Raw genomic sequence first — 16,590 nt, 5'->3', positions numbered from 1 at the left:
GGGGGTGGGGTGGGGGGGTGGGGGGAGTGGGGGGTGGGGGAGAGGGGGGTGGGGGGGATACCCCCGAGGCGCGCCGCGTCAACGTCACGACCCCCCCCCCCCCCCCCCGTGTCACCACGAGGCGGCTTGTCGCAATGTTGTTTGGTGTTGTTTTATTGCCTCGGCTGAGCAACAGCGCCCAAAGGGCCGAAACGCCGAGCGGCCAGCAACAAGCGGCGCGACCAGAATCCACGGCGTGTCTGCTGCTGGCGTGAGGCGACGTCGCGACACGCGCGTCACAGGCCACGTGACTGTCTCTGGCGAGCCTCGCTGTGGTTGCGTTCCCATTCACTTCCCTCCGCTCGCCCCTCCGCTCCCTGGCATCCCTCCGCTACCCCTCCGTGATCCCCGGTGTGCGCGCGAGCGCGTACCGTGAACTTCTTTCGCGCCGTACGTCGCCGGCCGTGTTCGTCGGAGGTGCGGGGAGAAGGGCGACGATCCGCGGCCACTCATTCCTCGGCCCTTGACCGCCCCTGTCATCTAAGTCGGTTTTTGAAACTACGTTAAGCATCTTGAATAAAGGTGCTCTTTAAATATAAAATAAGCCTTTTACAAATGAAACGTCGTTAATCTGATTGTTAAATGTTGGTGCGGAAGTTCCAGCTTTGTTTTGCTGCGTCGAGTGGTGGAGGTTTTGGCCAGGTCACGACACAAATTCGGGCAAATCACGACGCGGCCTGAGCCTAAAGCCAATTACGAAGTTGCGATCGATAAGTCGACACGTGCCTTGAATAGAGCGCGCAAGGCTGTCGTGGGGGGACACTGGGCGACGATGGGAGAGAGGCTTTCAAAGTGGAGCGGTGCCGGGGAGGAAGCAGAAAGAGAAGTGGAGTGGCCTGGAGTGGGTGGGTGGGTGGGTGAGTGGTGGGTGGGTGGGTGAGTGAGTGAGTGGGTGGGTGGGTGGGTGGATGGGTGGGTGAGTGGGTGGGTGGGTGGGTTAGTGAGTGGGTGGGTTAGTGAGTGGGTGGGTTAGTGAGTGGGTGGGTGGGTTAGTAAGCAGGTGGGTGGGTGAGTGGGTGGGTGGGTGGGTTAGTAAGCAGGTGGGTGGGTGAGTGGGTGGGTGGGTGGGTGAGTGAGTGGGTGGGTTAGTAAGCAGGTGGGTGGGTGAGTGGGTGAGTGGGTGGGTGGGTGAGTGGGTGGGTGGGTGGGTGAGTGAGTGGGTGGGTGGGTTAGTAAGCAGGTGGGTGGGTGAGTGGGTGGGTGGGTGGGTGAGTGAGTGAGTGGGTGGGTGGGTTAGTAAGCAGGTGGGTGAGGGTGGGGGGTGAGTGGGTGGATGGGTGAGTGATGGGTGAGTGGGTGGGTTAGTAAGCAGGTGGGTGGGTGAGTGAGTGAGTGGGTGGGTGGGTTAGTAAGCAGGTGGGTGGGTAAGTGGGTGAGTGGGTGGGTGAGTGGGTGAGTGGGTGGGTGGGTGAGTGAGTGGGTGGGTAGTAAGGGGTGGGTGAGTGGGTGAGTGGGTGGGTGGGTTAGTAAGCAGGTGGGTGGGTGAGGGGTGAGTGGGTGAGTGGGTGGGTGGGTGGGTGGGTGAGTGGGTGAGTGAGTGGGTGGGTGGGTGGGTGAGTGGGTGGGTGGGTGGGTGAGTGAGTGAGTGGGTGGGTGGGTGGGTGGGTGAGTGGGTGGGTGGGTTAGTAAGCAGGTGGGTGGGTGGGTGGGTGAGTGGGTGGGTGGGTGAGTGAGTGAGTGGGTGGGTTATTAAGCAGGTGGGTGGGTGAGTGGGTGGGTGGGTGAGTGAGTGAGTGGGTGGGTTATTAAGCAGGTGGGTTGGTGAGTGGGTGGGTGGGTGGGTGAGTGAGTGGGTGGGTGGGTTAGTAAGCAGGTGGGTGGGTGAGTGAGTGAGTGGGTGGGTGAGTGGGTGAGTGGGTGGGTGGGTGAGTGGGTGGGTGGGTGAGTGAGTGGGTGGGTTAGTAAGCAGGTGGGTGGGTGAGTGGGTGAGTGGGTGAGTGGGTGGGTGGGTGGGTGAGTGAGTGAGTGAGTGGGTGGGTGAGTGAGTGAGTGGGTGGGTGGGTGAGTAAGTGGGTGAGTGGGTGGGTGGGTGAGCCAGGGAGTGTATTGGTGGTGGTGCTGCTGCTGCTGGTGGTTGACCACGTTATGGATGAGACCAAACCTTCAGCCCGATCGTGTGGCTCGGAACACGTCGCAGTCAGGGGCGAGGGCGAGGTTTGTAAACGCCACGCAATAAAGTATCTAATATCTCATGAACAATAAATACATCAACGGCGTTGCAATCTCGTCCGCTCTGCAGTCTCGTCCGCTCTGCAGTGCGCGTGCGGCGGTGGTGTCAGAAGACTGAAACTCTCTCAACCTTCTCCTCCTCCTCCTCTCCAGAGTCCAGTCTCCCAAGAACTCCCCTTCTCCCCGGCCTACCACGGAGGCACCATCTCTGCTCCCCCTCCGCTTCCTCCTCCTCCGCAATCCAAATTGATTTAAAATGCCACTGACAGGAGCAGCTGCCCCCCCCCCTCCCATGGGGGGCGGAAGGGGGGAGGTCGATCTGCGCTGTCTCTGTGACTCATCAAGAGCAATCTGGAGGCTCTGATGATGTGCGTTTGTGTGTGCACGTGTGCGTCTGTGTGTGTGTGCGCACGTGTGCATCTGTGTGTGTGTGTGCACGTGTGCGTCTGTGTGTGTGTGTGCGTGTGTGCGTCTGTGTGTGTGTGTGCACGTGTGCATCTGTGTGTGTGTGTGCACGTGTGCGTCTGTGTGTGTGTGTGTGCGTGTGTGCGTCTGTGTGTGTGTGTGCACGTGTGCGTCTGTGTGTGTGTGTGCACGTGTGCGTCTGTGTGTGTGTGTGCACGTGTGCGTCTGTGTGTGTGTGTGCACGTGTGCGTCTGTGTGTGTGTGTGCGCACGTGTGCGTCTGTGTGTGTGTGTGCACGTGTACGTCTGTGTGTGTGTGTGCACGTGTACGTCTGTGTGTGTGTGTATGCACGTGTGCGTCTGTGTGTGTGTGCGCACGTGTACGTCTGTGTGTGTGTGCGCACGTGTACGTCTGTGTGTGCGTGTGCACGTGTGCGTCTGTGTGTGTGCAGGTGTGCGTCTCTGTGGGTTTGTGCAGGTGTACGTCTGTGTGTGTGTGTGTGCACGCCAGCTGCGCGTGCGTCTGTGTGTGTGTGTGCACGGGCGTGGTGCTGGCCACCCACCCCCTCGTGTGCCGTGCCGGCCTACACAGGAGCTGCTGCTGCTACTCGCCAACAGCGCTTGCCCCAACAATCTGTCGATTCCTCACGTGGGATCTCCGTTGTGTGCGCGGGGAGCGGTGGCGCGGCAGTTAGTGAGCCGCGCTACTGAACCGGCGAACCGAGTTCGACTCCTGCTCACGCCCGACACCAGCGACGATCGTCTGAACTGGTCCTGAGCCTCCCCCTAGGTTGACTCAGCCTCAAAATGAGTACCTGGTGCAGCGGTGGTGTGCACAAACATCGCTGCTCGAGAGACAAAGGCGGCCCTGATAGGCGCTCGCTTACAGCGCTCGCCCCGACAGTCAGCGGCTACACGTGGGGGGGCGGGGGGGGTGGAGTGGGATGGGGGGGATCTGTGTGCGCATCACGTGGAGGCTCCTACAAAGGCTACCTGGCGGTGGTGGGGGGGCGGATCTTGATCTTTATCTCTTTGTCTTCAGATAATCACCCCGTTCCGGAGGCTCATCCTCTGCGCCGACAGCCGCAAGGAGATGGAAGATTGGATCGCCGCCCTCAAGTCGGTGCAGAGCACCGAACCCTTTCAGGTCAGCAGGGCAATGGGAGGGCCGGCGGGGTCACTGGGTCCACCGGGTCAAACCACTTCTCCCCCGCACCTCCCCCCCCCCCCCCCACCAGCGTGAGAGGTAGCACAGTCCACATCAAATGCGCCCCGCTACCCCCGGCCAACTGCGGTGTCCGCGAGGTCGCGCCAGGTCAGCTCTGCGGCAGCGAAATCCGCGTCGCGGGGGCTTTCTTTGAATTGCGGGCCGACAAACGACGGCGGCCGCGATCGGTCAATGAGAGCGCCACGGGAGGGGGCGGCCACGGGAGGGGGCGGCCACGTGGCTCTCGGAGGTCAGGGACGCCGAGAGCCTCGGACCGTGCCGGGTGATGCTCGTGCGGGGCCGGTAGCGTCTGTTAGAAAGGGGCCCTAAATAAAAAATAAAACCCACGAATGTTTAATTTGCACGGTAAAGTAATTGTATTTTTTATTTGCTATACAGCCAGATAATTCGACAAAATGCTGACCTTAAACACCCAGTCATTCGTAAAAGTTGAAGGCGGTATAGTACTATAGTAATAGAGCAAGTGCAGAATCACTGAACCGGAATTGATAGCTTGAAAGCATTTAGCGCGGGGCCCTTTAAAGTGCGGGGCCCGTAGCTACTACACATGCAGCGACTTGTGCTGCTACGGGGATAATCCGGCACTGGCCTGCGTTTCAATCCGGGTATCAGCCACCGGTCCCCGGTTAAACTAAAGACCTCTTTAACCAAAATACTTTTTTATTTCACCAGGCAAGACCCACTGAGCTGCGTCGCTCTTCTTCAGAAGTGACCTGGTCGCAAATGAAAGCTCAACAAAGTGGCTAATTATACTGTGGACATTTATAGCAGCCAAACACTCGAAACGCGTGATGCTGATTCTAAATGCGGAGGGGAAAAAAACAGAGGACCTGAAAAAGATTCCACACGACCACGGGGAAAGAGATATGCACACTCCAAATATGCAGCACCAGGCGACAGGGTAGTGGTGGAACCCACGACCTCCTGCATACCAGGCGAGGGAGTTAACATCTCTCTACCGCGGCACCGAGTTTTCAAGAGTAGCGAGTTGATGGCCTCAGTCCGGTCACCGGTACCTTTACAGCAGCAACAACCAACAACGGCATCCAATTTGGGTCTGCGCTTAATTTGGCTAAATTGCGGCTCTGAGAATGTGAAACTCGGGCTTACTCTCTCACGTGGCAGAGCGAGTGATCCACATTTAAGTAAAACGCCTCTGACAGGACGAACAGTCACTTGAAGGGATCTCGGAGGTCGCTCTGTGATATCCACTTCTGCGGGCTGTTCTCCCGTGCGCGAGATTTCCGCGGCTGCGCAATCGGGACGACGATGATGACGACGAGAATAATAATAATATAATACAATTGGGGAAGACTTCAAATAGATCTGCTATGGCGGCGAAGTGGGTGCCAGAGCCGGTCTCCCGCGAGGCGGCATGTGATTTATTATTTTGGCTGGAAACACCCGGAGCGGAGTCGGCTTCCAAGCTGCCCCGGAGCCGGAGCACTCTGCTGCTTGGCTGGACAAGTCCATGGTGGGGAGTGGGTGGGGGTGGTGGGATCGCACCTGGGTCTCAGGTCATCACGGGACAAGGTGAAGGTGGCCCGGTCGCAGACGGAAACACCTGATGCTTGACCAATCGGGAAAGGCGCACACACAACCAGACACTCGGCCCATTTAGTTATTCCTGTGCAGGCAGATTACGGGGGGATAATATTGCAACACTTGCGGGTTTATACGGCGTCTAAATGTGACCGCAACCCAAGACGTTGTAAACAAACAGTGGGCTCGTTTATTTTTATGATAGAGGCAGCCAGTCATGGGCAACGGAAGGATTTGAGCCTGAAACTTGAACTGGGAACAAGAGAGTCTAGCGGTCTCTGTGTGAGTATGGGTCTCTGTGTGAGTCTGGGTCTCTGTGTAAGTCTGTGGGTCTCTGTGTGAGTCTATTGGTCTGTGGGTCTCTGTGTAAGTCTGTGGGTCTCTGTGTGGGTCTGTGGGTCTTTGTGTGAGTCTGTAGGTCTCTGTGTGAGTCTGGGTCTTTGTGTGAGTCTGGGTCTCTGTGTAAGTCTGTGGGTTTCTGTGTGGGTCTGTGGGTCTCTGTGTAGGCCTGTGGGTCTCTGTGTAAGTCTGTGCGCCTCTGTGTGAGTCTCTTGGGGGGAGAGGGGGGGGGGCTATGTACGGTACAAAAGAAGTTCAACACACACACGAAGGCACAAGTCCCCACCCCGTCCACCGCGTTGCCCCCCCCCCCTTCCTTCTCAGGCAGTGCACTACAGCATGGACCACTTCTCGGGGGCCCACCACTGGTACGCGTGCACGCACGCGCGCCCCACCTACTGCAACGTGTGCCGCGAGGCGCTGTCGGGCGTCACGTCGCACGGCCTCTCCTGCGAAGGTGGGGCCTGTAGCATACGTTATAAAGGGACCCTAAATATATTTTTTAAAACACGTAAATATTAAAATACAACATTTTTACTTGCACAGTAAAGTAATTGTATTTTTTCATTCGCTATACAGCCAGATAATACGACTAATCGCTAACCTTAAACATGCAGTCGTTCGTAAAAGTTGAAGGTGGTATAGTACTATAGTAATAGAGCAAGTACAGAATCACTGAACCGGAATTGACCCTTGAAAGTGCGGGGCCTGTAGCATGTGTAGCACCTTGTGCTGCTACGAGGATAATCCGTCACTGGCCCAAAGGCAGAGTCGGCATATGTCGCTCGCCCGTGCGTCCGTCCGTCTGGGCGAGTCCGTGTGCGTCTTGCCGCTTGTGACGGGGGGCCAGCGCCCCTCACCCCCCCCCCCCCCCACCTCGCGCGGCATTGCCAGCGACCGCTCTCCCCATGGTCCCCCAATCTGTGCCGGTTGTGGCTCCATGGAGCCCCCCCCGACCCCGCCGATGAGAACGTCATGCGGCGTAACGCCGGCTGGCTCCTGGGGGTCGCTCCTCGTCCTCCGCGTGTCGGGAGGCGAACGTCGCCGAGCCGTCCTGCGCTTTGCGTGCATTGCAGTGTGCAAGTTCAAGGCCCACAAGCGCTGCGCCGTGCGCGCCACCAGCAACTGCAAGTGGACGACGCTCGCCTCCGTCGGCAAGGACATCATCGAGGACGAGGACGGGGTAGGCGCCATCACCGCCGTCGTCTTTGTCGTCGTCACGATCGCCGCTCGCCGTCGTCGGTGCCGCTTACCCCCCCCCCCCATCACTGCCATCGTAATCGTCGTCGTTGGCATCCTCGTCGATATCATTCGCCGTGTCATAATCATTGCGTTGTGATAATCATGTCATGTTCGTCGTGTCACATTCGCCACTTTGGTCGTACGTTACCTGTTTGGCCGCGCGTTTGCAGATGAATGACAAAATAGCATCACGACATGCATGCTTTTAGATTAACCTGATTGTTATGATTCTGATTGATTGTTATGATTCTGATTGTTATGATTCTGATTGTTATGATTGTGATTGTCTTCCACATTTCATGATGAGAGAATTATCATTCATGTACGGGCGCCTTGGTTTAAGCAAGACACCTTTGACTGATTTGATCATCACCTTCATCGTAATCTTCTTCGTCCTGATTCGCATTGTCATAATCATGGTCATCATTATCATCCCCATCATCGCCATCTTCAGTTTCGTCATCATCATCATCACCATGATCATTGTAATCATCACTGTCATCATCCTATTTCCACTCGTCATCATCATCATCATCAGTGAGTCAGGCTATTCCTTGTCCTCCTACCGGATGCCTTACGGCACCGATTCGTTTGAGGAGGCTCGCCGCGAGACTTTGGTGCGTGTGATAAATCTGACTCGATTGTTTTAATGATCAAGTGACGTGGTAGAGGGCACTGCAGCAAACTCCGGTCACCCTTTTGGCTGGGCCATCGAACAAAGGCGGCGGTCACCGCATCGCGCGGCGCTTTCAGATGCGCTTCTGCGGCCGTCTGGAACGCTCTTCCTTACGATATTAGGAAACCACTGGAGCTACGCACGTTTAAATCATCATCTAGATTTAGAAACTAATTTCTTGATAACTGATTTTTTTGTGTTTAGTTTGTTGTCCTTTCCCTTGCACGTTTGGCTACGTGCGGTGCGAAAGAAGTTCAACGTACATCATCACAATGTCCCCCGTCTTCGTTAAGCACTACGCCCCCCTCCTCTCTGCCTTCAAGTCCCTCCTCAACTCCTGCCTCTTCAACCCGCGTGCAATCACGCTCCTTGCATTGCTCCTTCGTCTCATCTCTCCGTCCCTTGAGTGAGCGAAGGGGTGAGAGGGTGAGCAAGTGAGTCGTGAGCGAGCGGGGAGGTGGGCGAGTGAATGGGTGAGTGCGTGGGTGATCAAGTGGTGGACGAGTGCATGAGCGTTCGAGCGAGTGGGTGAGTGAGCGTGCGAGCCAGAGCTCTGCCCTCTGCCATTCCCTCTCGTTTTCCTCCCTGCACTCTGAGACGTTCACGACGTTACGGCCGCATTATGAGCGTCGTCCGAACGTCGTCCGAACGTCATCCGAACGCCGTTGTCGTCGTCGGTGCAGCTGGCGATGGCGCACCAGTGGCTGGAGGGGAACCTGCCGGTGAGCGCGCGCTGCGTGGTGTGCGACAAGGCGTGCGGCAGCGTCCTGCGCCTGCAGGACTGCCGCTGCCTCTGGTGCAAGGCCATGGTACCCTCACCCCCCCCCCACCCTCGCTTCCCCCACCCTCGCTCCCCCCACCCTCACCCCCCACCCTCGCTCCCCCCACCCTCACCCCCCCCACCCTCGCTTCCCCCACCCTCGCTCCCCCCACCCTCACCCCCTACCCTCGCTCCCCCCACCCTCGCTCCCCCCGCCCTCGCCTCCCACCCTCACCCCCCAAGACCGCCCCACCACCCTCGCCCCCCAAGACCGCCCCACCACCCTCGCCCTGTGTGCCTGTTGAGGGACTGGGCGTGCGATCAGTGACCGTGCCGTGGTATTCTAAACACGTGTGTCTGTGTGTCTATGTGTCTGTGTGTCTGTGTGACTGAGCCGAGATCGTGCCGTGATATTCTAAACACGTGTGTCTGTGTGTCTATGTGTCTGTGTGTCTGTGTGACTGAGCGGTGACCGTGCCGTGGTATTCTAAACACGTGTGTCTGTGTGTCTATGTGTCTGTGTGTCTGTGACTGAGCCGAGATCGTGCCGTGATATTCTAAACACGTGTGTCTGTGTGACTGAGCGGTGATCGTGCCGTGGTATTCTAAACACGTGTGTCTATGTGTCTGTGTGACTGTGTGTCTGAGCAGTGACTGCCGTGATATTCTAAACACGTGTGTCTGTGTGTCTGTGTGACTGTGTGACTGTGTGTCTATGTGACTGAGCGGTGATCGTGCCGTGATATTCTAAACACGTGTGTCTGTGTGTCTGTGTGTCTGTGTGTCTGTGTGTCTGTGTGACTGTGTGTCTGTGTGACTGAGCAGTGACTGCCGTGATATTCTAAACACGTGTGTCTGTGTGTCTGTGTGTCTGTGTGACTGTGTGACTGTGTGTCTGTGTGACTGAGCGGTGATCGTGCCGTGATATTCTAAACACGTGTGTCTGTGTGTCTGTGTGTCTATGTGTCTGTGTGACTGAGCGGTGATCGTGCCGTGATATTCTAAACACGTGTGTCTGTGTGGCTGAGCAGTGATCATGCCGTGGTATTCTAAACACGTGTGTCTATGTGTCTATGTGTCTGTGTGACTGAGCAGTGACCGTGCCGGGTCGATCTTCTTCAAATCAGTACGGGGATTCCTGTCACGATTTGCGGATCGAAAAATCCCATTAGAGGCATTTTTGGCTATTAGCCCGCCCGTTGACGACCTTTGGCTGCATCACTCGTAAGTGTCGCCCGCGTCACCCGTGGGACGTACGTCTGCCCTCTCCCGCAGGTGCATTCCGCTTGCAGGGAGCATTACAGCCGCAAGTGCCCGCTGGGCCAGTGCAAGGTGTCCATCATCCCGCCGACGGCGCTCAACAGCATCGACTCGGACGGTGAGCGAGGAGCCGCGTTCCGTGTCGAGCGACGGGCCCGGCCGGCACGGGGTGGGGATGGCGGCCGGGGTCGCCGTCACCTGGAGATGACGAATACTCGACACGTTCCGTGCCAGTGACAACTCCGCTGTGTGCGTGTGCGTGCCACGGGTTGACTGGCTTCAACGGTCAGTCAAAGCATGGCACCTGGATCTGTCCCGTGACCTCCTGCCAGCGGGCATTCGAGACTTCACGTGGCCTTAAAGTGCACCTAGCCTGGCACGAGCTCAATGGTGACGTCGCCGCCACTTAGTTGTGAACGGCGGTTGATGTTGTGTGTTTGCTTGTATGTGGTGGGATTGTTGGATACTCAAGTGACAAAGGCGTCACTGTCACTTAGTATGGGAACGGCGGTTGTCGTTAATTTAAAAACATCTTAACCCGTACTCATTCTGAGACATCTGCAAGTTGCAGGGTGGGTGTCCCGTTCACCGCCGGTGAGCGTTAATTTTATGTAGAGAGGAGTAGCGCCGCTGTTTTTGAAGACGTCGTGATCACCGCTGAGAACCGAAGCGACACGACCACCATACTGTACAATAGCTGGCGCCAAACTGTGCCACATGCTCTCCCGCATGGCCTTGTGGGAGCCTCGCCTTGTGTACCGATAAAGTTATTTTAGTTCAGTTTGTATTCCAATTCTGTTCCGATGACGTACGCCATCGGAAGAGAATCTGAAGAATCATTGATGACGCCCACGTACGTCATGGGTAATGGCCCCACTTCCCCATAGCGCGTAAAGAGAGGCCAGTGGAGAGTGGCCGATGAGGCTTGGAGACTGCACCTGTTGACACCATGGGGCCCGTGATAAGAATTTAATTTTTGTTTTCCCAATGAGCAGTTCCATTTATTTGTTTAATTTATTTTGTCGCTGTATATTTGTGTTACCTGCTGCCGGTGCAGCTGTCTGCAATGTTGTGATTTAGTCGCTGCTGTAACTTCCATCTTTTGTCCACCAAGGTTCGACACAGATTATTCTTTTGTCAACATAGAGACCCACAGAGACATGTAGAGACACATGGAAATACATCGAGACCCATAAAGACACAGAGATACATATATACGCCCACAGATAACCATAGAGCTACATAGAGACCCATAAAGATACATAGAGATACAAAGAGACCCATAGAGACCCATAGAGACACATAGAAACCCATAGAGATACAAAGAGACCCATAGAGACACATAGAGATACATATAGACACATAGAGATACAAAGACCCATAGAGACACATAGAGATACAAAGAGACCCATAGAGACACATAGAGATACAAAGAGACTCATAGAGACACATAGAGATACAAGAGACCCATAGAGACACATAGAGATACTAAGAGACCCATAGAGATACAGAGAGACCCACGGCCCTCCGCTGGGTCATTTTTGAAAATCAGCTTGGAGCCGAATGTTTCTTACAAAGCATGAACAAAGACACGGAATCAATCAAAGATGAAGAGTTACACCATCAGTAGCTATTGTGCAGCAGGGAAACCCTCCAGACGGTAAATGTACACAGCCATAGCGTTCTGGGTGTTCACAGCAGTAGCGTTCTGGGTGCAAATATTTCCCGGGTCACTCATCGACGGTCGTAGAGATCACGTGACTAGTCGTAGCCACACACCACGTGAGAAGATCACAATAAACTATCTTTATTTTACCAGGTAAGGCCCACTAAGCTATGCAGCTCTTTTTCAGACGTGACCTGGCCACAAATTATAGCTCAGCGAAGTGGCTCATCACGTGGAAATGTACAGCAGCCAAATGCTGCAAATGCGTGACGTCGATTCTAAATGTGGAGGGGAAAAAACGAAGAAAAACCGACGCGACCATGGGGAGAGAGAGAGACACACACAAACTTCAAATACACAGCAGCAGGCATCGTCAGGGTCAGGATCGAACATCACGACCTCCCGCGCACCAGGCGAGGTAGTCAACATCTCGGTGTGTGCCGCAGGCTTCTGGAAGGCCACGTGCCCGCCCTCCGTGACGAGCCCGCTGCTCGTGTTCGTCAACTCCAAGAGCGGCGACAACCAGGGGGTCAAGTTCCTGCGCAGGTTCAAGCAGCTGCTGAACCCGGCGCAGGTCTTCGACCTCATGAACGGGGGGCCGCACCTGGGGTGAGCGCCGTGAACGATCGGTTCATTGACCACCCCCCACCATCATCTAGCAGCAGCGCATCACAGGACCGTCTGTTCGTGTCGGGTGTATCGTTTGTGTCTGTCGGATGTATTGTCTGTGCGTGCGGGATGTGTCGCCTGGATGTATCGTCTGCGTCGGATGTACGTATCAGATCGATGAAACGTATCTCTCGGATGTGTTGTCTGCACGTACCGGATGCATCGTCTGTAAAGTATGTATCATCTGCATTCTATCCACTGTATCGTCTGTATGCATCAACGGTAGCTCCCTGATTGTAACGTCTTGTTCCTATAACGCTGCAAAAAGACGGGGTACAGACAGAGAGCGCTGCGATTCCACGCGCGGTCCGGGGGAAGTAGAGGGTTGAGCCGCCCTGCCCCTGGCCCCGACTCGCAGCCTAAACTCTTCCTCCCTGGCCGGTCGGCCGCCCGCTCTGCGCTCTGCGCTTCAGGCTGCGTCTGTTCCACAAGTTCGACACCTTCCGGATCTTGGTATGCGGCGGCGACGGGAGCGTGGGCTGGGTGCTGTCCGACATCGATCAGCTGAGCTTGCACAAGCAGGTGAGCAACCATTCTCTCCCTCCCTCCCTCCCTCCCTCCCTCCCTCCCTCCCTCCCTCTCTCCCACCCCTCCCTTCCCTTCTTACCTCCCATCCCTCCCTCTCTCCCTACGAATAGCCATTCGCTCCGCCTCCTCTCCCCATAGCTCCACATCCCGGTGGCCACACGGCCTTCTGGGAGGGAGTTCTTTCAGCAGCGTTGGTTAAGCACAAGCAAACTCTGGCTCGGTTTCAGCATTCAGCATCTCATCAGCAGTCAGGCTTTGTTTAAACTAATGCCGGTGAACTGCCAGTTGAATGTCAGTTTTTTTTCTTTTAAACGTGCAGCGGGACGTAAAGCATTGTACCAAATCTTGCTTCACGTTTCAATTTTTTAGTTTTGCTGAAAAAATCAAACAATGAATCAACAGCACTTGCCCCAACAGTCCGTTAAAGGCGATACAGGGAATTTTTGTTTTGTCTTTGCAGTGTCAGATGGGGGTCCTGCCCCTGGGTACGGGCAATGACCTCGCGCGCGTCCTGGGTTGGGGCCACTCGTGCGACGATGACGCCACTCTGCCGCAGATCCTGGAGAAGCTCGAGCGTGCCGGCGTCAAGATGCTGGACAGGTGAGGCGGCTTCCCGCCGAGGTCAGAGGTCAGGGGTCAGAGGTCAGAGGTCGTCAGAGCGTTGAGCCGGGAACCTTCGTCCCGTCGGTGGAGAGAGCACGGTCGTTTAATGTCGACGGCTGTGCTCATGATGCGATCCGCTTCATTGTGAACTGGTGGTCTGAGCTGCCCTTGAATTCGATTGGTTGCCAGGTGTTCGTGGCTTCAGCCCAGTCACCAATAAATAAATGCTATGATAAAAAAAATATGCTTTACATTTTGGGCTTTTGCACTTAATTTGTCTCAATTACAGCTCTCAGAATTAAAACATCGGTTTGGTTGTCATGTAACGTGTCTGTGTGTCTTCCTGCATTTCCCTGTAACCAAAGTTTGTCCCATTATCTCTGTCTCCCTGAATCTGTGCATCTCTCCCTGCATCTCAATGTGTTAATTTGTCTCGCTTTGTCCACGCATCTCTCTGTGTCTCTGTGCCTCCCTGTATTTCTGTCTCCGTGCGTCTCCCTGTCTCCCCCCGCGTCTCCCCGCGTCTCCCGGGCGCGGTGCGTCCGCCCGCCAGGTGGGCGATCATGTCGTACGAGGTGAACGTGCCGACACGGCACTCGCAGCCCGTGCCGGGAGAGGAGAGGTCCTGTGACGGCGAGGCGGACGGGCGAGCGGGCGCGGCTGAGGAGGGCGGCAGAGAAGGCGGCGGGCAGGTGAGAGAGAGAGAGAGAGCGCCGGGCGCCCCGTGCCGATCCGGCACCCGTCGAGAGGCGCGACCAAACCCACCCCCGCCGCTCCCGCCAGCGTGGCGGAGTTCGCTCGCACGGCCCCCACGGGCCGCGGGGCAGCCCCCGTCCCGCGGTGGGGTTGACCGCGACGTCCGATCCGCCCCTCCGGGTTTTCTTGTTTCAACGCGAGGCGCTCGCTCGGCTGCGGACGGCGGGCGGTGAGTGGAAGTCTGGGGACGGGCTGTCCGCCCCCGCCCCCCTCCCCCCCACCACGTTGAGCCTCCCAGAATAAAACGCCGTTGCCGTTTGGCGTGCGGGGCGCGGGCAGGCGGAGATGGCGGCTTACGAGGGCTCCGTGGCGGCTCACCTCACGCGCATCCTCAACTCGGAGCAGCACTCGGTGGTGATCGCGTCCGCCCGCGTGCTCTGCGAGACGGTGAAGGGCTTCGTGGCGCGCGTCGGCAGCGCCTACGAGACGGCCGGGGAGAACCCCCGGGAGTCGGACGCCATGGCCCACAAGGTGAGGCCGCCCGCGAACGCCCCTCCCGCCGACGACACTCGTCGCGATTCGCGGTCGGCTCTTCGGGCCGGGCCAGCCGAAACGACGCGGCCGCGTTCGCGTCGCGAGGGGCCCCCCTCCGGACGTTGCCGAGCTGAAAATGCACGCCGCTGATTCCAGGGCGCCGTTTCGTTGCCGCCCGCAGTGCGCCGCGCTGAACGAGAAGCTCGACTCCCTCCTGACGGCGCTCAACGACGAAGCGCGGGCGGCGTCGGCGGCGGCGCAGGGCAGCACCGGCACCCCCCCCATCGCCGAGGAGGAGGAGACCGAACAGGAGGAGGAGGAGGAGGATGATGACGGCGACGGTGAAGAGGTGGAGGAGGAGGAGGAGCTGGAGAAGGGATCGCGGGAGGGAGCCAGGAGAGAGACGTGTGAGGGGAGGCACAGGAAGGCGCCGCTGAGGAGGAGACCGCGACCTCCTCCTCTTCCTGCGCTGGCAACGACGGCGGCGGCGGAGACGCAGCTGTTCCTGCCGCGCGAGCACCTCATGTCGCGCGCCAACAGCCTGAAGAAGGCCGTGCGGCAGATCATCGAGCAGGCCGAGAGAGGTAGGGCGATGGCTCGCCGCGGCGGCCGCTTCGACCGCACGGTTGGCCAGGTCACCCGGGGTGCGACCAGGCTCGTCACATCCCGGAAGCTAAGCGGGGTTGTACGCTAGTGCTGTGTGTACGTTGAACTTCTTTGGCGCCGTACGTAGCCAACCGTGTTAATCGGAGGTGCGGGGGAAGGACAACAAACTAAACACAAAAAGTAGTTCTAAAGAAATGAGTTTTCAATCTTGATGATTTAAAACTGCACATCTGCCAGTGGCTTCCTAATATTAGACGAAAGCACGTTCTAGATGGCCGCAGAAGCGCATCTGAATGCGTGCGATGTGAGCCAAAAGCTGCTGCTGCGAGGATGAGTGATTGATGGTTTATACTCCTTGACGAGATCAGCGACGTGTCGTGGTTCATTTGTGGCGAGCACGTTGTGTGTGTAATGAGTGCGACGTCATAACAACGGATTCGTTCGGCAAACGGACTCCAATGGAGCGATGGACAGACGTGGGTTGAGCCTGGATGGAGCTGGGACGGGCGACCGACGTGAACGGCTCGGAATGTCGAGGGGCCACTGTGGGGGCCACGTTGCGGGCAGCGGGAGGCAGTGCAGCCAAATCGTGAACACACGATGTTGCGATACTGTGTTGGCAGTGGTGAAAGATGCACAAATACAAAAAACATCGATAAATCTCAACACGTTCATTAACAGCATTGTGGCCTTAAATGCGCTTCCGCTCTCTCAGCCGTGGACGAACAGAACGCGCAGACGAGCACCTGCAGGAAGGAGCCGGAGGAGGTGCAGGAGGAAGTGGAGGAGGAGGTGGAGGAGGAGGAGGTGACGGGCCTAGCTGAGGCTCCGCGTGCCGGGGGCACGGAGCCCACCGGTGGCCACGCTCACAGCGGCGACGAAGACTCCTCCCCCCGATCCTCCCCCCGATCCTCCCCCCGATCCTCGTTCGGATCTCGTCTCAGCAACCGAGGTGAGGCTGAAGCGGGGGGCCTTTGAGGGCATGGTATATGGGTAGTGGACATGGCCTATGGTAATAGACCAGGCCTATGGGATGTGGACATGGCCTATGGGTAGTGGACATGGCCTATGGGTAGTGGACATGGCCTATGGTAATGGACCAGGTCTATGGGATTGTGGACCAGGTCTATGGTAATGGACCAGGTCTATGGGATGTGGACCAGGTCTATGGTAATGGACCAGGTCTATGGGATGTGGACCAGGTCTATGGGATGTGGACATGGCTTATGGGTAGCGGGCAGGGCCCTTGTGTGGCCAGGGCAAGTGGTCATCAGTGCAACACTCCGTGCCACTCTGCACGGAGTTTGTATAGTCTCTCCCCCCTGTTCTGCATGGGTCCTACTCCTGGTTTCTGCAGTTTCCTCCCATAGCTAGACACACACACAGTGCCAATGTTGCTGGCCAAACATCCCAACGTAGCAGCATCCTCCTAAGCAAGAGTATCTCCTGGATAAATGGGTACTTATTATTGTTGTTATATTTATACCCATGCAGTACATTTCTAGGGTTCCTAGATAAGGGGCAGTCGTGGGACCTCGGGGGGGGGGGGTAGTGGCAGCTATCCCTGTGTGGAACAAGGTTGATTGACCTGGGCGAGATGTTAACTACCTCGCCTGGTATACAGGAGGT

The 16,590-nt window shown here is 56.9% G+C and overlaps 1 protein-coding gene across 1 annotated transcript in view; it reads left to right on the top strand.

Annotated features, from left to right (window-relative positions):
• LOC133357639 (diacylglycerol kinase delta-like) overlaps positions 1-16,590 on the top strand; it is a 75,917-nt gene that overhangs the window by 32,666 nt on the left and 26,661 nt on the right. Inside the window, exons 4-15 of the mRNA XM_061575704.1 lie at positions 3,655-3,759; positions 6,046-6,178; positions 6,798-6,904; positions 8,323-8,448; positions 9,675-9,777; positions 11,772-11,934; positions 12,408-12,516; positions 12,983-13,122; positions 13,679-13,817; positions 14,161-14,352; positions 14,537-14,939; positions 15,677-15,913. Coding sequence (XP_061431688.1) covers positions 3,655-3,759; positions 6,046-6,178; positions 6,798-6,904; positions 8,323-8,448; positions 9,675-9,777; positions 11,772-11,934; positions 12,408-12,516; positions 12,983-13,122; positions 13,679-13,817; positions 14,161-14,352; positions 14,537-14,939; positions 15,677-15,913 — 1,957 coding nt within the window. The remainder of the gene's footprint in view (positions 1-3,654; positions 3,760-6,045; positions 6,179-6,797; positions 6,905-8,322; positions 8,449-9,674; positions 9,778-11,771; positions 11,935-12,407; positions 12,517-12,982; positions 13,123-13,678; positions 13,818-14,160; positions 14,353-14,536; positions 14,940-15,676; positions 15,914-16,590) is intronic.

This window comes from Lethenteron reissneri, chromosome 58 (genome assembly GCF_015708825.2).
Source record: "Lethenteron reissneri isolate LAM-NWPU_2019-01 chromosome 58, ASM1570882v1, whole genome shotgun sequence".
Lineage (NCBI taxonomy): Eukaryota > Metazoa > Chordata > Hyperoartia > Petromyzontiformes > Petromyzontidae > Lethenteron > Lethenteron reissneri.
The sequence above is the reverse complement of the archived record's forward strand: the minus strand, read 5'-3'. Positions and strand labels throughout refer to the sequence as shown.